Here is a 19782-nt window from a genome sequence, read left to right as displayed (position 1 = left end):
CCACTGTCAGTGTGGAGAAAGTACTAGGTGGATTAAGAATGAACAAGAGAAAAGTAATGCCCATTTATCAGTCCAGTGAAGCAGCTGGTGACCCAGCTCCCGTGGCTCTGCCTTTTAATCACCAGTAAGCCTTAAGTGATACTGTTAGACACACAGAGCCATGGGGAGGGAGATACAATGAGCCAGATATACTGCTTCACTGCCCTTCTGCCAGCAAATGAAGGAAACCTGTCACCTGTAGGCAATACAGGATATACAGAGGGCCAACAGACTTGACATTCAGTTTAAGCTAAACCTTTCAATGGCCATTCCAGTTAGAAAGAAGGCACTGCAATCAAACAAGGAAATATATTTTTCGTTTGCACAACACCTGTAACTAACTACAGGGAGAACTTTCAATATTGTACAAATCAGTTATCTGTAAAGAAGAAAGAGGAAGCATTTTTGTACTGCAGCAGTCCTATTGAATTTTCTCATTATGTAGCCATGCGTCACATAAAAGTACCACTGGGAGGACAAACTGGGACAAGATAGATTATGCTAAGGATAGCCTACAGCACCTGAGCACCCTCCAGTTTTGATGCTGGTCACACATGGAGTGTTTGCAGTACTTTATTGTCCCAATAATGGTTCTGCCAGATGTTTTCCCCTCATATAACAAATATGGAAAGAGAATTCCATGTCATCAATGACCAGGCCAGATGTTTTCCCCTCTCAACCTAACTTACTACTTCACAACAACTGTTTGGCTAAAGACAGCATTAAAACTTCTTCCAGTCGGTATCATTTTTAATCACGTGCTTTTTTAATGCTTCTTCCAAAAGGATTGAAAAATGTAGCACTTCTCTCCAAAACATACAAAGATACTTCTCAGGAGTTCTACCTACTACTAGAATGGCTGAATTATTAATATTCTCCAAGAGTGTGCCATTACTGTGACCACAAAAGATAACTTCTGAATGGTAATTTAGAGCAACCTTTTAATTTGGTCATGTGCAGCAAGTAAAAGTGACCTCCAGCCCCCATACTCCTTTCACTCCCCACCAAAAAAATATGGGAGGGAGGAGTAAAAAAAGGTAAAGGTAAAGGTACCCCTGCCCGTACGGGCCAGTCTTGACAGACTCTGGGGTTGTGCGCCCATCTCACTTAAGAGGCCAGGGGCCAGCGCTGTCCGGAGACACTTCCGGGTCACGTGGCCAGCGTGACATCGCTGCTCTGGCGAGCCAGAGCCGCACACGGAAACGCCGTTTACCTTCCCGCTGGTAAGCGGTCCCTATTTATCTACTTGCACCCGGAGGTGCTTTCGAACTGCTAGGTTGGCAGGCGCTGGGACCGAGCAGCGGGAGCGCACCCCGCCGCAGGGATTCGAACCGCCGACCTTTCGATCGGCAAGCCCTAGGCGCTGAGGCTTTAACCCACAGCGCCACCTGCGTCCCAGGGAGGGAGGAGTACATACACACAAACCACAGATCTTGAGATAAAACAGAGGAACATTCCAACTGCCTCTGTATCTAACTGCACTCATACTCTCTCTTCCTGGCAGGCACAAAGGGAAACAGTACCCACTGTGCTCATGGGTATGACTTTTTTTATCCCATCCCAGCTGGCCTTGACTATTGCAGGTGCCAGCTTCCAACAGGCTAAGTGGGAACAGGGTAAGCAATCACACCTGCAATACTTATTTTCAATGCTCTTTTTGAATAGCATTCTAGAATAGCAGCTCCTTCAAATTAAGGGCAAGAGTATTTTAATTGCTTCCTTAAGTTTTTGTGCTGTTTTCCTATTGGTATCACAGTCACTGGGTAAATTAGGTGGCAAGATTATTGCTTCCTCAAGAAATTAAAAAAATAAGGGAATCCTATAGCTGAGCTGCTCTAATATTCAAACTTTAAAAAAGATGCTTTTTCTGACGAATGTGCTGGTACCACAAAAAGAGGCAAAAGTTAAACTATGATACACAAAAGCTTGGATTTCAAATAACTTTTAATTGGGCAGATTCTTCATTTCTGCTGAGTTCATTGTGAGTGAACAATCAATCAAAAGAAGCAGTTTTCCATGGCCAATTACAGCTCAGTGGCAGAACATCTGCTATCCATGCAGAAGGTCCCAGGATTAGTCCCTATTAACTTTGGCTAGGGGGCTGGGGAAAACTCCCTCTCTAAAACCCTGGAGAGCCACTGCCAAATTAAGGTAGATGGACCAGTGATCTGACTCTGTAAGGCAGCTTCCTATGTTTCCAATTTTTGTCAGACCACCATAAATTCTAGACAAATAGTATTCAATAAGCAGTAAGACACCACTGCTGCATTTTTCCAAGTGAAAAAAATGGTTATGGTGCCACCATTAAACTACAGTAGTAGCACCACAGCAACATTTGACAGTTTAGGGCAGTGTATTATCAGTTACAATAACCGGGTCAGAGGAATTATAAAAGTTCCACATCTTGTCTCAACATGGAACTAATGGGAGAAGCTGTCTAGAAACTGAGTAAGCTGCCACCAGTATGCAGACATCCAACTCTATTTCCCCCTATTTCAGCCAGATATGGTGGTGTTAATGATTGCTTGAAATCACTAATGCACTTGATAAGGGTGCATGGACTCAATCTTTACAAGATGGATAGTTATCATGAGTGAGCCTTGGGGGAGGGGAATGTGACTTTGCTATGTTAGAAGGACTCGTGAGTTTTCAAAGTGATAGTGGGGGGTTTGATTATGCTCCAACACTAACCAACCTGACTTAGCGTCTCTACAGCCCAGGACCTCCTTCACACTTCGGTCTACCCTACAAAGCTAGTACAGGCTACACAGTCTAAAAGGTTTTAAATCCACCCAATCAATGACATTTTCTTCCTTCACAGATTTAGGACTGCAAGAACTGACAGCTTTGCTCTCTGAATAATGAGAATGTCCATGCTACCATACCAGCTCAGCAATGTCCAGACACTTTATCACAAGCATGACATACTGTAGATGCTTAGAAAGCCCCACAGATACGTTTGTTGAACACATACAAAGTATCAGTCCTATAATGCTACAAGAACTCACTCTAGCATAACGCGCCCTCTCCTCACATCCTGCAGAGAGCAGACTAAGTTGTCATATGCCATATGTCAGGCATAGGCAAACTCAGCCCTCCAGATGTTTTGGGACTACAACTCCCATCATCCCTAGCTAACAGGACCAGTGGTCAGAGATGATGGGAATTGTAGTCTCAAAACATCTGGAGGGCCGAGTTTGCCTATGCCTGCCATATGTACTGGGCACTCCAATGGATTTCCACAGGAAGCAGCCATTCTGCTAAACACCTTCTCACACAGACTGCACCACAAATATTAGTAAGACTGGGGCTATTTTGCAGCAAGATGTCGGTCCTTGTTCCTCTTCAGAAGTTGTGACATTCATAGACAAGGAAGTCCCACACCTAGCAAAAGATTATCTTGCTCTTTCACCAGCAAATATTTCCAAAGAGACAAACCTTCACCTGTGACAGAAACTGCAAGTGAAGCTCTGTTATGCCATTTAATGTGGACCTTGTTCTTAAAAGGAGAATGACAGGTTTTAGCCTTACTAGACTGCCTTATGACACTGAATGAACAAAATGCGGGCCCATTCTTTACCTAGACTATCTCATTAACCCTTCCTTACAGCTCTGCAAGTCCATCCAGTAAATTCATAACTGAGGAGATTTGGGGGGACATTCTTGGCTCTTACTACACACTAACAAGGGATTCTGTGCACAAATTCAAGGAAAGAGAAAGAGCAGCCTCTATGAAGAGTAAAAGTCAAAGGTGGGGGGGTTTTTTGCACACAACTCTTTCTATCCTCCTAAGCAAGCAAGAGGCATTATCATAGATAAGAACGGCTAAAGCACTCAAGGTGAAAGGTGGGGCCTTAAGAGAACCCTGCATTTCAAATACCAAAAGTTCCTCCACCCCTGCCATATACACCATGTGCCCATGGGGCCCTTACGGAGCTAATGAGGAACTTGAAATGCTCAGGATCGGTGTCAAAAATTAGCCAGATGCATTTTGCAACTGGCACAGGTCCAACTGTGATCACGTGGAGATCTCTGGGTGCCAGGTTGCCGACTGACATCTCCATCTGTCTGGCCCCTCCAGTTTTTTCAAGCAAGTAAGCAGAAGAGCTTATTTATTGCATTTACCGTATAGGCCACCTCTTCCTCCAAGGAGTACATGGTTCACCCCCATGAGGTAGGTTAAGAGGCTGTGACTGGCCCAAGGTCACCAGTGCACTTCATGACTGAGTGGGGATTTGAACTCTGATCTCCCATGTCTTTGACACTCTAACCACTACATTACACTGGCTTCCTAGGGTACTTTTGCTATGGGGCTGCTATATAAATTAAGTAGGTAAAGAAATATAGGATAAGCAAAATGTCACTTAGAAAAGGATCTGAAATATTTTCCTTCAAGGTTGAATCCGCTTTAGGCTGGATTGTTTTATTTGATGTTTTAATGTGTTGTAACCCACTTTGATATTTGTTCTTTAAAATACAAAGCGGTACAAAAATGAATTAATAATAATAAACTTCAATGCAAAAAAGGCACCTAGACATTCTATTGTGGCAACCATAACGCAAGTTTAAGGTGCCATTTGAGAATTAGCTTATATATTTGAGTCTCTAACACTGAGTATGAGAGCCATTTGTTTTAGGTACAAGCCACATATAAAGTAAGCAACATTTATTCAGAGAACTTTATATGCAAGTGAACTAACTAACAGAACTAAAGTCTGAAGTAACTTGATTAAATATGAGTGCTTCACTGACACTCCTGAAGACACAGAAAATAAGTAAGACAAAAATGCCTGCTATGGCTACAAGATGAATGACTCTTGCCCATTTAAAGTGCCAACAGTATTTCAAAAAGCAAAGTGTAAGAAAGGTCAACTGCAGCTCAACTTCCAGGATGTTGCTCAAAACAATTAGTATAAACTGTTAACCGATTAACACTGAATATACCATTATTGTCCTCCAATCATTCTTCCATACTATCAAATTCTCACCAAAGATACTGCCCATATAGCTTAAAAACACCAGCTAGCCCTATGGATGCAAGAACAAGCCTCTTGGATTTTAAGACATGCAGTTCTAACAACCACCCACACAAAATCATCCTATTAAAACAGACTGCACACACTAGATTGGACAACTGGCAGCTGCTTTGGGAAACCACCCTTCTTTGTTGAAAATATTTTAAATGTAGCCAATTGCCATGTAAACTCACTAGCATATGTGGAGTCCCACACAAAGGGAACTATGACTGACACAACTAAATCCCCCAAATGATTCAAAGTTGAGTCCCCTCTTCCTGGTGAAAAATCCTATGCCTCCCTCCATGCACTTCAAAATATATTCCTATGCAAATAAACCAGTAATTCCACAATGCTAGGCTAATCAATTCATTCAACAGTGAAATTCACAGCTCCCAGGTCCTATCAGCTATTGTCTCTGCTCAGACCAGAGAAACTGCTGGTTAAACAACTGCACTGCAGGGCCACAATATGAAGCCGTTTTTCACTATTAATCCCTTCACTACTCAATAAAATGTGGGTCCCTATCATTTGCATGAAGCCAATCACCAGGATTTTAGTTATTTCTCTGTTTTTAAAAGGTACATTATACCAGGATTCCTAAGCCAGTGATTTAATTATTGAATTATTTATGTACCTTCAAATACAAAACTGAGGAAGCCACAGAAAGCCAGAAAAATCAAAATTATGACCAAATTAACAAGCAAGCTTCCCTTAACTATAATGTATAATATGTATCACAGTACACAACACAACTGGCTTATCTATAAAACAAAGAAAACCATACAAGTAGCCCAAGAGACCAGAAGGAGCAATCTTGTGCCAATCTTGTGCCAAGACAAAATACAGTGGTACCTTCGGTTATGAATGGGATCCGTTCCAGAGGCCCGGCTGTATCCCCAAAATTCCGTAACCGGAGAACCGCTTCTGTGCACGTGCATGGCGCCACAGAGCACTTCTGCGTTTGCAACGGCCGTAACCCGAAGATTCCGTAACCTGGAGGTTACGCAACACGAGGTACAACTGTATTGACTAGGAGCATTCAGAGTAGGGAGATGTGTTGAAGTCAATTCTGCAAGGTCTCAGTCAGGCCTTCTACAAACTCACTATAAAATTTCTATGATTCCTATGTCCAGGTCATGTGTCAGCAAGACACATAAAATTATCTTCACCTCACATGCTTCCTCAAAATGTCACACCTTAATATTGTTGTCCTGCTGACTAGAACCGAGGCAGAGATATTTATTAGCATGTACACAAATCCAACTTGCATAGTACATGCTACGGCTTCATGAGTCACCAACTCCACTAATCCTGCCAAAGGCCAATCAGAAAACACAGGGGTGAGTGGGAATGTAAAATCCAATTTACTGGCCCATCCTGCTCCTTCAAAGATATGGTGAAGTGAAAAGCTGATCCACAGCAATTGAAATTTCAACTTAAGTGTTTTAAAGTAAACAACTATGGGAGATATCCAACTAATGTATCCCATCAGTGCAAGGATTCCATCAGTGCTATGGAACTTCTCTCCTCCCCCTGCATGATCCCTAAATCTGTTCTAGGGTTCTCCTAACCCTTAAAGGAAATTTGAGGAGGTTGTGGGAAGAGGAGGGGGAATTTCCATTGTGCAAATGTAAATGCATGTGCTGACAGGATGTGTTAGTTGGATACACCCTATTTCAGCGAACACCCTACATCAGCAAAATGGGAGACCTTGGCCTATCTTACAGGTGTTACAAGAATTACTAAAAAGGGGCATATGATACACTTTTATTTAGCAACAAGTGCCATATAACTATTAATAAAATTCTCAACTTAAAATGCGAGAGACTGAATCTTGAGTCTCATACAGGTGCAGGTAATGAAGAATTCCTATTCTTACAGAAAACAATTACTGTCTTTATGTCACTTTCGCCTAGTGGAGAAACTGCTTTAAAGAAAAATGCATCTTACACCATCTAATGTCAAAAATCTGTCAATTCTTACCATGTAAAAATCACCAACAGAACATGTGATTATCAGTTTGTTTACATTCAAAGTAATTTACGTTTGAGACTTGAAGAGGGCTTGCAGAAGTCACAATCCACCCTGATTATCATTAAGATTCAATGTAAAAATGTTTTCTAAACTGGGAACATCCTTCATTTCCCTCCTTTTAAAATAACATTAAGCACCCTTGCATACTGTTCTTGGGAAATATATTCATAAAGGTAAAGGGACCCCTGACCATTAGGTCCAGTCGTGACCGACTCTGGGGTTGCGGTGCTCATCTCGCTTTATTGGCTGAGGGAGCTGGCGTACAGCTTCCAGGTCATGTGGCCAGCATGACTAAGCCACTTCTGGCTAGAGCAGCACACAGAAACGCCATTTACCTTCATGCCGGAGCGGTACCTATTTATCTACTTGCACTTTGACATGCTTTCGAACTGCTAGGTTGGCAGGAGCAGGGACCGAGTAACGGGAGCTCACCCCGTCGCGGGGATCCGAACCACCAACCTTCTGATCAGCAAGTCCTAGGCTCTGTGGTTTAACCCACAGCGCCACCTGCATCCCAAATATATTCATACATTAATCTTAAAATGACCATAAGACTAAAACCTTAAACATAGCTACTTTGGGAGGAAATCACACAGAAATAAATGTACTCACTTCCAAACAAACATATTTAGGCTTGGGATGCAAGTGCCCAGACAGTTCCAGTTAAAACAAACCAAAGAACAGGGTAGAAAACTTGAATGAGAGGCAACTAGAGCCTTTACAGTTGGAAATCCTAGAGATTTAGGATTATTCTAGGGAGGACCAGACAATGTGATGTGAATCAGTTTTCACTCAAACATTACATTCCACAGCTTCTCTTGAACAAACAGTGCACAGAGCAAAGGTCTAGAATAAAACTGAAGGGCACAGTGAAGGGAATAAATGACCTTTGATGCACTTCAAAAGGAGAAATTCCACCCAAATGACTTCTGTCAAACATTAAGAAGAAAAACCATTCCTGAGTAGTAGATCATAATTAAACCAACTTTTTAAATAACATATCCTTTAATTTTGGAGTAAGCTGCATGTACATTTGGTGATGAATTCCAACACTGCAATTCTGCCCTTACTCTAAAACCATCTTTACCTACCTGGTGCCCTCTAGTTCAGGCTCCCTCAACTTCGGCCCTCCAGATATTTTTTGGCCTACAACTCCCATGATCCCTAGCTAGCAGGACCAGTGGTCAGGGATGATGGGAATTGTAGTCTCAAAACATCTGGAGGGCCGAGGTTGAGGAAGCCTACTCTAGATGTTTTAAGATCACAATTTCCCTCAGCCCCAGCCAGCATGGCCAATAGTCGGGGATGATGGATGTTGCAGCCCTACGATTTCTGGAGAGTTAATCAAAGCCAACAATACTGCAGTATGTCACAGAAAGGGGCAAAACATGCTGCTGATACGTTATCTAGTCCCACCCACAATGCTGTGACATGTTGCAGAAAAAAGGTTGGAACCATGCTGCTGTCAGCTCTCTCACAACTAGCAAAATTAGTTTCATGGTTGAACTGAAGTAAGTGCGCTTCAGCTCTCACTTTTCTGCAGCAGTCAGCTGAGTCACATGTTATTTTAATAACCTTTTCAAACAGAAAACAATTAGGATGGAAACTTTTAAGATTAGGGTGAATCAAGGTGTGTCCCTGTGGAGGAACACCTTATCCTACAAAATCATGCAAAAAGGGGTGGAGAATAGGACACTTGGCTAACTTCTCAAGAAGTATAGTTCATATATTAATTTATAAGACCACAAGACACAAAAATGTGTTTGTTCAACTCATGGAAAACCATAAGGTGATTTTAAAATTTTTGGCTAATTGACTGAGCAACTGTGACATATCAGATTCATACACCAGGCAACCTCAGAGGCAACACAATGGCTCTTCTCAGAAATATAGAATCCAAAATTGTGCGGTTTCTTTTATATATCAGTTGCAATAGTAGTAAAGTGCACATAAACCTCCTCTGCACGGTCTACTGTTTTCCAGACTAGAAGATCCAAATATTCTGTTTATTATTTATTTAGTCCTCCAGTTTATAGGCCAGCTTTCATCACATCAACATGATCCAAGGGTGATTTCCAACAAAGCAAAAAATCTAACCATGATTTAAAAACAGCCCAATAATAAAATAATTAATTGAGAAACAGGATGAGAATTAAACCAGAGAGTACTTACTGATTTACTGCAAATGCCTGGGAAAAGCAGGTTATTTCTACAAGTCAGCGGAAACTACCAGAGTTTCTGCTGTCTGAGCTTCAGTGAGAAAGACATTCCAGATTTGGGGAACAACAACACAGAAGACCATCTTGCACATCACCATACTGGGATGGAACAGCAATTAAAGCATTACTTATCTGTGTTAAGTGAACCTGCAACTACCTCACAAGTCAAACAATGATTTATCACACTATCCTATTCCAGCGATCACTCTCTACATTCTGATCATTAGCATGTTTGTGAACAAGCTCTGTTCACTGACTACTGAATAACCATGCATTGGCCTGCCACTTTAATCTGCTGTAACTTAATCTGTAGCGACCATCCAAGTGTAGAACTATGAAAGTCCCAGAGATTATAGACACACACATTTCCAGGACTTATTGGGGGAAACCACAATACTCAATCGCTTTCTGAATTTATGTTACTTTTGTATTACCATAAAACAAAGCATGGATGTACAAAAAGCAATGGCTGCTTTCTCAACTTTTCCTCAAAAACCAGCAAGCTCCCAGACAGGCCTATATCCCATTATGGCAAAGCTCAGATATAAGACAACTTCCTCCTAGCTAATCAAGCTCTGACATGCAGCACCTTCGCTTGTCCTAACTGCATGCAGAAAATTGCTTTTTAAAATCAAAATACGTTAAATGTTTGAGAGTCACCAGTCTACTTGCCACCAGCCTTAATAGCAAGTCCATTACTATGCTCTTTGAATGTTGATCCCATTGAAAACAGTGGGATTCTACACAAACATGCACTGACCATACCAGGTTGTCAAAATAAATAATCTACAACTGTACCTTCCACAAACTTTTGTAATTCACCTACAAATGCTTTTCAGAATTCTCAATATGCACCCTTGGACTGAACTTAGCTCCTCAGATAAAATCTTGTTTGTGCCATTCAGTGTAGCATCATTATTTAAAGACATTCCTGAAAGAAGCACAATTTAAAATATCATTATATTTGGCATCACATTTGATGTTGCACTTCTATCTTACAACCCTTCAGTCTGTTGCCCAATACTACAGGCAAAATTCAAACAGCAAGCTGAAAAGCTCAATTATACTTTTAGGATGTCATATCCATTGTTCTGGGTAATCAAGAACAAGGCTGGTTCACACATAATGCCAAACAATGATTTGGTATTCCATGCATGAGCCTTGTGCTAGCACACTTCCCCTCCCCCTATACGTGCTAAGTCAATGTGACTTTCTTTTTATCACAAACCATTATTTTTAATTATGTGGGAGCTGGAAAATTATGCTTTGCACTTGTCTTGAAACCAGGATTACAAGTCTGCTTTGAGGTCTGCAACCTGGATTCAAGTCAAGCAAAATTCTTGTGGAACCAAACCAGGAGTTGGTGTTATGGCTACACTGAAACATAGCCTCCGGCATGGTCCAGAGGGGCATGATGCAGCAACTTTGCGACTAAGTCAGTGCCAGAAGCTGCTGAAAATTATACATATATATTTATACACTAGCAGTTTGATACAAGTTATAGACTTATTTGCAAGTAGCATTTTTCCCCAAATCAGTTGTGGGCAAATTTCCCAAATATAGAAAAACAGCTGCCACATCACCTTTGCCAATATTAAGCTTTAGAAATCATTACTACAACGCACAAAGCTTTTTCTTAGCACAGAAACTTCAGGATGCTTACACATATATTTTCAAGCAAAAAGTACTAAATAGAGAAAACTCCCATATTAAGTTTTTAAATTTGTGCAACATGCTATAAAAGAAAGCCACCTTAAACCAAAGCCTATCACATAGTTCTCAATCACTGCATGGTTCAATCTGGTATTTTCCAACTACATCATGTTTATGTTGCAAATTATATATAAAATAACAAGCAGCAGAAAAAACAGTGCTACGAGAGCGGAATAATTTGCCAAAGCTAGTGTTGTACAAATTATGGCCACTGCTGCCAAGAAGCAGAAATCTTTGCAGCATTTGCTTTACCAGGGGGCTTTTTAGACAGCCCTACAAAAGGTGGATTACTGAAACACTATGGGTATGATCCATTTGCACCATGAGATGGCACTTGTGAACAAGTCAATTGGGTGGGGGGAGATTTGCAAGTACTTCCAATATCCCTGTCCAGTCCTCCCTCTCCATACATTGCAAGTTAGCTGTGCTTGCATCAGGTGATGATAGAATATCAGTATGGGGATATGTGAGGTGGCTGTCCTGTCATACCACCTACCTGTGTGCACACACAGGTAAGAGGAGAAGGGCATAGGAGAACAAAACTGTTAATCACTACTGGAATCTTCCGTTTGTAGGTAAAGTGCCCACCACACAAGTGCATTGTGCCCTATACATGTTTCTTTCACAAAAGTGACATTTCTTATTTAGGGACAAAGTCTATTTGTACTATTGTTCTGTTATGGGCTTCCTCATAAAGTTTTACATATGTTCACCTACATAAAAGGTTCATTAAAAACAAAAACATTTAAATAATGAATTTCAGTTATGGTATCTTACCAGCAAAAGTAAAGCAAAAAAGTAATTTACCCAACTAGTTTAACACATGAAGTATCCCAAGTGTTCCAAGTATACTCAATATTATACAAAGCATGCTAGAAACTCTCTACGTAATGGAACTTTAACCTCTGGAAGACTCGTTCATAAATATGTCCCAACAAGCCAGTATTATCATACTTCTAAGCTGACACAGTTGAACAGACTGGACAGTATTATTAAATCTATTCTAATGATCTTGCATTTGTGAAAATAAGCACTACCACTCCCTGATTTTGAAGGGAGAAAAACAGCATTTGAGCCAGGTGCTGCACAGCAGTGCGTCTTACAGGAGTCAGTAAAACTTGATGATTCATCATATAATATAGTACAAGCATTCATGAGCAATCTAGTATTATGTTTGGCAATAATATAAACAATTTTAAAGACTTGGACTCAATAAAGCTAGTTTAAAACTCCTCCTTTTGTTGTTGTTTCCTCAAAAAGCAGTTCAGATTTCACCTCCATAAGCTAAACAGGAGCTTAGCTATCTCTCCTGTAATAAGTTATGCCTGCCCTCCCTGCATATCATCCAGGAACATATGGAAGGGGCATATAAGAAACAGCTTTCTGGTAGTGGTCTGATTATGCAATACTCTCTTGAATTTCTCCAAGGCCATCTATATATGTCAAAAGGTGGAGAAAGTTGCTGTAACATTCCAAGCGACCGCCTCAGTGTAACAGGCAAGTCTCCAGCCTCTCTATTCCACTCTTCCCCCAGTTTCAAAGCTAGAAATAGAGGGCTAGAGCATGTCATCTGAATCCCAACTATGAACACACTGAGAACCCAGGCCGAAGGTTTAAATGTCACAGTACTGGCCCAGTTCAAACCCCGAAGGATGAAAAGGCCCAGCAGCTTTAACCTACAAAGGATATAAGCCCACGTGGACTTTTAGAAGACCTTTGTCCCACATCCACTACCATATGGATCCTCCAGTAGCATTGTAACACGTGTCCGCGAGTGTTTCGGGGTTACTGAAAGGGGGGAGGCGGTACTGCAGAGGACGGGGCCGCACATGGGAAGCCCAGCTTCCATGTGCGAGGCCTAGCTCATCTTTTCCTGCTCTCACCCGCTTGACGGGGTGGGGGGGGGGGAGAGCGGGTTTCACTGTCACCCTCGGAAAAATACGCGCTGAGGCCCTGAAAGGGGGTGGGGGTGTTTCTTCGGAGCCGCCTGTCAAAAGAAAGGCGAGCGGCGGCCCGGGGGTTGGTGTTGTTGGACTGGCGGGGAGTGAAAGGAAGAGAGGTCCAAACGGGAAGGCCCCACGGCGAGCTCAGGAGAAATCACATGCTCTCCGCGACAGAAAAACCACGTTGCCTTTGCTGCAGCGGAATGCTGGGAAAGGGAGGAAGCGCCGAGCACGGCGGCGCACAGAGTCACACACACACCCACGCCCGGCCATTGGGCGGCGGGGCGCTGAGCGACGGGAGCTTTCAAACCGTCGCCAGAGGCACGTTTGCACCGGGGCCTAGAGCGGCGCGGCGAGGAACCTTCGGAAACGCACCGCCTCCCGCTCCCCGCCTCACAGCGCGGGCGCCGCCGGGCCGCGTCCAGCCTTTGGGGCCTTCCCTTTCCTATGCCTATTTGCATACAACATGCTCTCCTCAGGGGTCTTTCTCCAAAGGGGCCCCCAGCTGTCCGCGCCCCCCCCCCGTGTATAAGACAAATAAACGTTCGACAGTTTTAAACAACAACAGCCAACCTGCATTTTTAAATCCTCTCCGGCTACTTTGAAAGGTCACAGTCACACTCAACACACCCCAAATATGCCGGGCTTCTCTGCCGACTTTCGGTCGGGGTTACGTCTAAGCCTCACGAGCTCCTCTCCCCCTCAGCCAACCAACCACCACGCCATTTAAAAAGCGAGGCTATTCGGGGAAAGGAAGCGGCGGGGGGGGGGGAGATCGCTCATGAAACATTCACGATCCGATCAGTGCTGCAACGGCGGGGGTGCCTTCCGTGCCCGCTCGCCGCGGGGTTTAAGTCTTAAAAGATTTATTAGTTCCCACAGGAAAAGCCCGATTCCCTGAGCACGCACGCGGGAAATGGGGAGGCACGCGCGGGTGGCACCCTTCCTCCCGCTCCCCCCTTCTTTTCTTTCCCTGCAATAAAGGTAGTTCCACCCATGCCCAGCGCGGGCGTGTTTCCCAGCGAGCAAGGCCTTGGACGTCTCACGCTCGATTTCGAAAGCCCCGTCCCACCATGCTTGCATCCACCCTCCATTTGCCTGCCATCGATCCCGCGCTCGCTCTCCCCATCCCCCCCATTAATTTTTCTTATAACGAAGCGGATCAAGGAGCGGAGGGCGAGGTGAAGTACAAGCAGGGTGGATGCAGATGGACAAAGACGGGGTGGAGTTCCACCGTCGGGGGGGGGGGGAGGCGGGTGTGTGTGTGGAGAAGGGAAAATGTCACCATATTGCGGAGGGAAGATCGCCCTCCGCCAGTGGCCGCGACGCTCTTCCTTCGCCGATTGCCCCAAACGAGACCACCATCACCGAAAGCACCGCCCCTCCCTCCCTCCCTCCCTCGCCCGGGTCCCCCGCTGCTACCCACCTGGGGGCGACTGTCCGTTGAGGGTGACCAGCGCCACCGGGGCGTTCTTAGTCCAAGGGTTCACCTTGGGCGGGGGGGCCTCGATGAATTCCTTGCGCCCAACGCCTCCCGGCTCGCCGCCCTCCTCGCCGCCGCTGCTGCTGCTACCGGCCTCGCTGGGCAGCCGCGTCGAGTCGGTGCCGCCGCCGCCGCCGCCGCTCCTCTGGTGCAGCAGGTTCTCCTTCTCCTGGTTGTTACTGTCCTCCTTCTGCTGCTTGATGCTGGGGGGCTTGAGCAGCGCCCCGTTTCGGCGCAGATGCTGCTCCCCCACGTTGCCGCCGCCGCCGCCGCCTTCCTTGCTGCAGCTGTCGGGGCCGCCCCCCTTGCCCTCGTCGGCGTTGGCCTTCTCTCCTTGGTGCAGGAGGTGCTGCTCCCCTTTCTCCTGAGGCTTCTTCATCACCAGCCCGTGCTCCTCGGAAGGCAGCAGGGGGTTCGCGGGCAGGAGAGCCTCCACCTGGGTAGCCATCTGCGCCCCCGCGGAGCCGCCTCGTGCCCCCGGCTCCAGGCTCTCCCCGGACAACACGCGCCCGCCCCAAACTTTGCCGACTTCCCCCTCCCACCCCCGAAAACCGCCTCGCCTCGCCCGGAGCTCTCCTGCCTCCCCTCTTTCTCTCTCTTTCTGCGCCCGCCAACCCCTTCCTCAGTCAGATGCGCACCCCGGAGCCACGGGGTGGGGGCTCGAGCCGCCGGCTTCCTCCCCCCACCCTTGAAACCCAACCCCGGCGTGCCCCCTCCCCGTCTCCTCTAATGCCGCCGCAGCAATATGGAGAAGCAAGGAGACCACGCGACTGGCCGGGCGGGAGCGCGCGCCCTTCAGCCAGCTCCGCCTTAGAGAGGCCCCCAGGAGCGCGCACGCCGGCCTCGGTCGCGAGCGCGCCTAGGAAGTTGGGGAAGGCGAGCGAGCGGGCAGGTAGCCCGAGCTCAGGGCGGTGGGTGCGCCGGGGACGGGACGCGCGCGTGCCTGATGCAACTCGGCGAGAAAGAGGAGACGCTCCTTAAAGGGACCGAAGCAGGCGCGGTTGCCGACTTGGGGCCTCTCCGCGCAGGCGCCGCCACCCTGCTTCCCGGCTCCGGCTAGCCCTCGGGAGGCACAACACGGCCTGCTCGACTCCAGCGAAGCTATAGCTAGCTAGTCCCAGCTGTTTGCTTTTGGGAGTAACCAAATAACGTAAATAAGGTAGCCTGCCGAATGGCCGGATCCTATGGATCCTTTTCGGAGTAGATCCCGCGTGTGCATAGGATTACATTTCTTTCTCTTCTCGGTAGCAGCCTTCAGAGCCATTTAAGGCTCTGAGCAGGTAGCCGTCAGCCACAGAGAGGAATCTACTGGCTCCCACTTTCCTCTATCATCCTAATTAGCACCTTCCCCTCTTCTGTACATTCTAACTTCGTCTAGCTTTGCCTCTTCCAATTGCAAAACTAGCTGGATCTATCAACCTCTGCTGGGAACTGTAGTTCTGTGACAGGCAAAATGCAATGTGCAGGATTCTTCAGGGGAAGTCATGTGTTTTAATTGTTTGGTTTGTACACAGCCTGACATTCTTCATGGGTGGATGGGGATTTGAGTCTGAGTCTCCCCAGTCCTAGTCTAACACTAAATCATAATTCTAACTGGCCCTACTGGATCTTTGTCCATCAATGGAACTTAGGCAGATAACCTACTAGAGGTGGTGGAGGGGGAGAGAGATCCTCAGAATCTGATTTCCAGGATTACACCTATCCCATGAATGACATGAACAATCTTTTAGTGAAAATCTGGAAGGAAAGTAATAAAGAGAAGGTGCAATACTAAAAATTTACAATGCAATTTTGCCTCAGTGAATTTCTGGCCTCCATTTCACAACTGTTTTAATTCTGACAAACTATTATTAGGTACTTAGTAGCATATAACAATGCCAGAACCACATTACTAGTTTGCTAAATGTATCTGCGCTATATTTGACAGAAATATTTTTGTTCTTTTTTATAAAGGAGTAACATAATGTGAAATTTCTGCATCACTCTGCAGTGGTACCACAAAGACATGGATTTACCGCATCAGTAAGAACTAGGTGTAAATTAAACAGTTTAGTTAAGCCAGTTGATCACAGCCATTTCAAACTGGAGACCTTTAATCCCAGTCTACAACATAATTCCTACTTTTCACTTTTTATCCATGTTTGTTTTTCTTTCTGCTTTAACGGCCAACTTGATAGATTATGACTTTCCCATTGAATATCAATATGCTAGTCTAACCAGTCAGTTCCCTAAATAAGGGAGGCAATATGGATTCAACACACAATATTGCATTATGTCTCAGTGTAAAGGTGAATGCAGTTTTCAGTAACTGCTTGGACCAAACCACCTTATAACCTTAATGAAAACTCTGGGATGTGTAATGAAGGAGGAGCATCAAACAGCAATTTTTGACAAGCAACACCTACATTCTGATACCTATAGAAACAGCTCGTATTTCAAAATCTGATTCGGATAAAAATTAGACTGTTGAAGACATCCATCAGAAGAGAACTACAAAACTATGAAAAATGCCTGCAGCATTTACAAATTATTCTAGCTTCTTTCTGGCACTTCATTTATAGTTACCTGTCATGTACACACCATCTCTAGTCTGGTAACAAGAATAATCTGTCAGTTGCAGTAATTAGGCCCCATAGAAACCCACCTTTGGGAAGAAAAGGATGTCATCAAATGACTATTTCCTGATGTGGAGTAACTGAGAAGCATCACACAAACTTGCTTTACATGTGCTACCAGCAACAATAGTAAATGAAACATTTGTATACTGTGGGTCAGTATTTACACAACTCTGAAAACAAGGTTGCTGACGAATAGCTACATATTAAAACTTTTAACATTCAGAGAGGTGTAAAACAAGAGATGCATATGTTACAGATTGCCTTTCCACAAGCTCAAAGTGGTTTTCAATGAATAAATTGACACTTAAAATAGCATTTAAAACTGCAAAATAAAATAACAAAGCATGCAAGATTTATGTAAGACAACAAAAGATAACAGACTCCACTGGCTTCCAACTGAATTGCCTGAAATCACACCCTTATCAGACAGTTAAAAAGTCATTGGGAATCAGCACGTCTTCCTAAAACCAGCTACATACAACTTTGTAATCTGGGATTGAAATAATTCCACAGCATCAAAACCACCATTGTGGAGGCCCTGCTCCCAGCAGCCAAAGGTCTCACTTATTAATGGAATACAAAGCAGACCCTCATTTGATCTACTCATTTGGGGTGGAACTGACACAGGAGAGGTGGTCTCTTAAGGTGTATGAGTCCCAGACCCTGAAGGGCTTTAAAGGTTTAAACCAGAAGCAAACTGGCAGCAAGTGTAGATGATATAGGATAAATAAGTTCAAAGCTCCCCAAATTTGTACTGATTTGGCTGAAAACACACTAGCGGCCAATGCAGATAATATAATGCTAGCTAAACATATTCACACCTCCCAGTATTCAAATGAGCCAGGCAGTTGCATTTTCTATCCACTGAAGCCTTCAAGAGCACAAAGTGCATTCAAGCCTTGAAGTTGATCACATAGTCAGATCACCTCTGTCCAAGAAAGGGCAGAACCTACATGATAAAATGCATCTGGTGAGATGCGTCTCTGGCCACCATAATTATCTGCTTATCAGAGATCTGGGAGTTGAGAAAGGTTTATACCTGCTCTAAGAGGAAGAGCAGTTTTTCAGGGTCTGAGGATGACTCACCCACAGTATTTGTATTCTGTTTCTTTCTTTTTTATTTTATTTATTTTTTTTAATACATATTTATTAAAGTTTTTTGAATACAAATGCATAAATAATAAACAACATTACTTATATTATAACATAATTTCATCACTTCTTTGGACTCCCTCACGTCTCCCGCTCCCACTTACATCGTTACAAAAAAAAAAAAATTCCAAGCAAATTACCCACTTGTTTACAATCTTATCTCCGCTCATTTAAATAAAATCTAACAATTCTCCAAAAAATTTATATTTTCCTTGATTTCACTTATCGTCAAAATCAGATCTAATTCAGTGGTGGGCAGTTATTTATGATCTAGCATCCTTCTTAACATTCAACCAAATTACAATATTTTTGTAAATAAATCTTGAATTTCCTCCAGTCCTCCTCAACCCTCTCCTCTCCCAGGTCTCGGATTCTACCAGTCATCTCGGCCAGTTGCATATAGTCCATCAGCTGCATCTGCCACTCTTCCAGTGTGGGTAGATCTTGAGTTTTCCAGCTCTTAGCGATGAGTATCCTTGCTGCCGTTGTTGCATACATAAAAAATGTTCGGTCCTTCTTTAACACCTTCTGGCCGACAATACCCAGAAGGAAGGCCTCTGGTTTCTTAGTGAAGGTATACTTAAATACCTTTTTCAACAAATTATATATCATTTCCCAGAAGGCCTTCACTTTAGGGCAGGTCCACCAGAGGTGAAAGAATGTACCTTCATGTTCTTTACATTTCCAACATTTATTATCAGACAAATGGTATATTTTGGCAAGTTTAACTGGGGTCATGTACCATCTATATATCATTTTCATTACATTTTCCTTCAGAGCATTACATGCAGTGAAGTTCAGCCCAGTGGTCCACAACCTGTATTCTGTTTCAACCTGATTGCCTCATCCATCTGACAAAGCACTAGTTCGAGGCAGAAATGGCAGATCCCAGGTGCCTGATCACAGAAATCTAGAACTGGTTGTCATCAGCATACTGTTGACACCTCACTCCAAACCCCTAGATTAGCTTTATGACTTGATATATAGATGGGAGTGGGAAGACCTTTTTCAGTCAAGCACCATGTTCCCTGATGGACAATCTTCTGGTGGGTGGAGCAAAGTATGGCACTACTGTTGTACAGTAAACTACACTTCAGTCACACATAAGTGAGATGTTTATACACACACCTATCACCATTCAGGCAAGCAAAAGGCATTTAAGGACACACTTCAACCAGGGAAAAGCAACAATTGGAAAAGTGTGCCAGTGGTGAGGGGTGTGGTCTGGGGATAGAGGGTGTGGCCTGATGAGAGTTCCCAGGGCCAGATGAAGAAGGCTAGAGGGCCATATTCAGTGCTCCATCCAAGCCTGAGGGTTCTCACTCATATTATAGATATCATATAGCCTCTGTGACAATAAGGAAATTAAACCATCTGAGAGACAGCACTAATATTACAAACAGATGACATTCTTATGTCTTTCCATTGTAGAACAGTCAGAAAGCCTTGAATGCTCTTATTTAGACCTATGAATTTATTTTGTTTTGTTTTTTGAAAGCTAATTTGGATTAGGGGAAACAGAAGTAATAGGTAACAAAAAAATTTAATCCAGAGATTTATTTA

General features: G+C 44.0%; 1 protein-coding gene across 4 annotated transcripts in view; it reads right to left on the bottom strand.

The window, feature by feature from the left end:
* LARP1 (La ribonucleoprotein 1, translational regulator) overlaps positions 1–15198 on the bottom strand; it is a 65956-nt gene extending 50758 nt beyond the window's left edge. For 2 of the 4 annotated variants that reach the window (XM_079968194.1, XM_079968195.1), the window contains exon 1: positions 14393–15198. In XM_079968194.1, the coding sequence (XP_079824320.1) occupies positions 14393–14897 (505 nt within the window). In that variant the 5' untranslated portion in view covers positions 14898–15198. The remainder of the gene's footprint in view (positions 1–14392) is intronic. The other 2 variants (XM_079968196.1, XM_079968197.1) reach the window with 1 other exon arrangement.
* Between the last annotated feature and the right edge of the window lie 4584 nt (positions 15199–19782).

This window comes from Podarcis cretensis, assembly GCF_951804945.1.
Source record: "Podarcis cretensis genome assembly, chromosome: 2".
Lineage (NCBI taxonomy): Eukaryota > Metazoa > Chordata > Lepidosauria > Squamata > Lacertidae > Podarcis > Podarcis cretensis.
The sequence above is the reverse complement of the archived record's forward strand: the minus strand, read 5'-3'. Positions and strand labels throughout refer to the sequence as shown.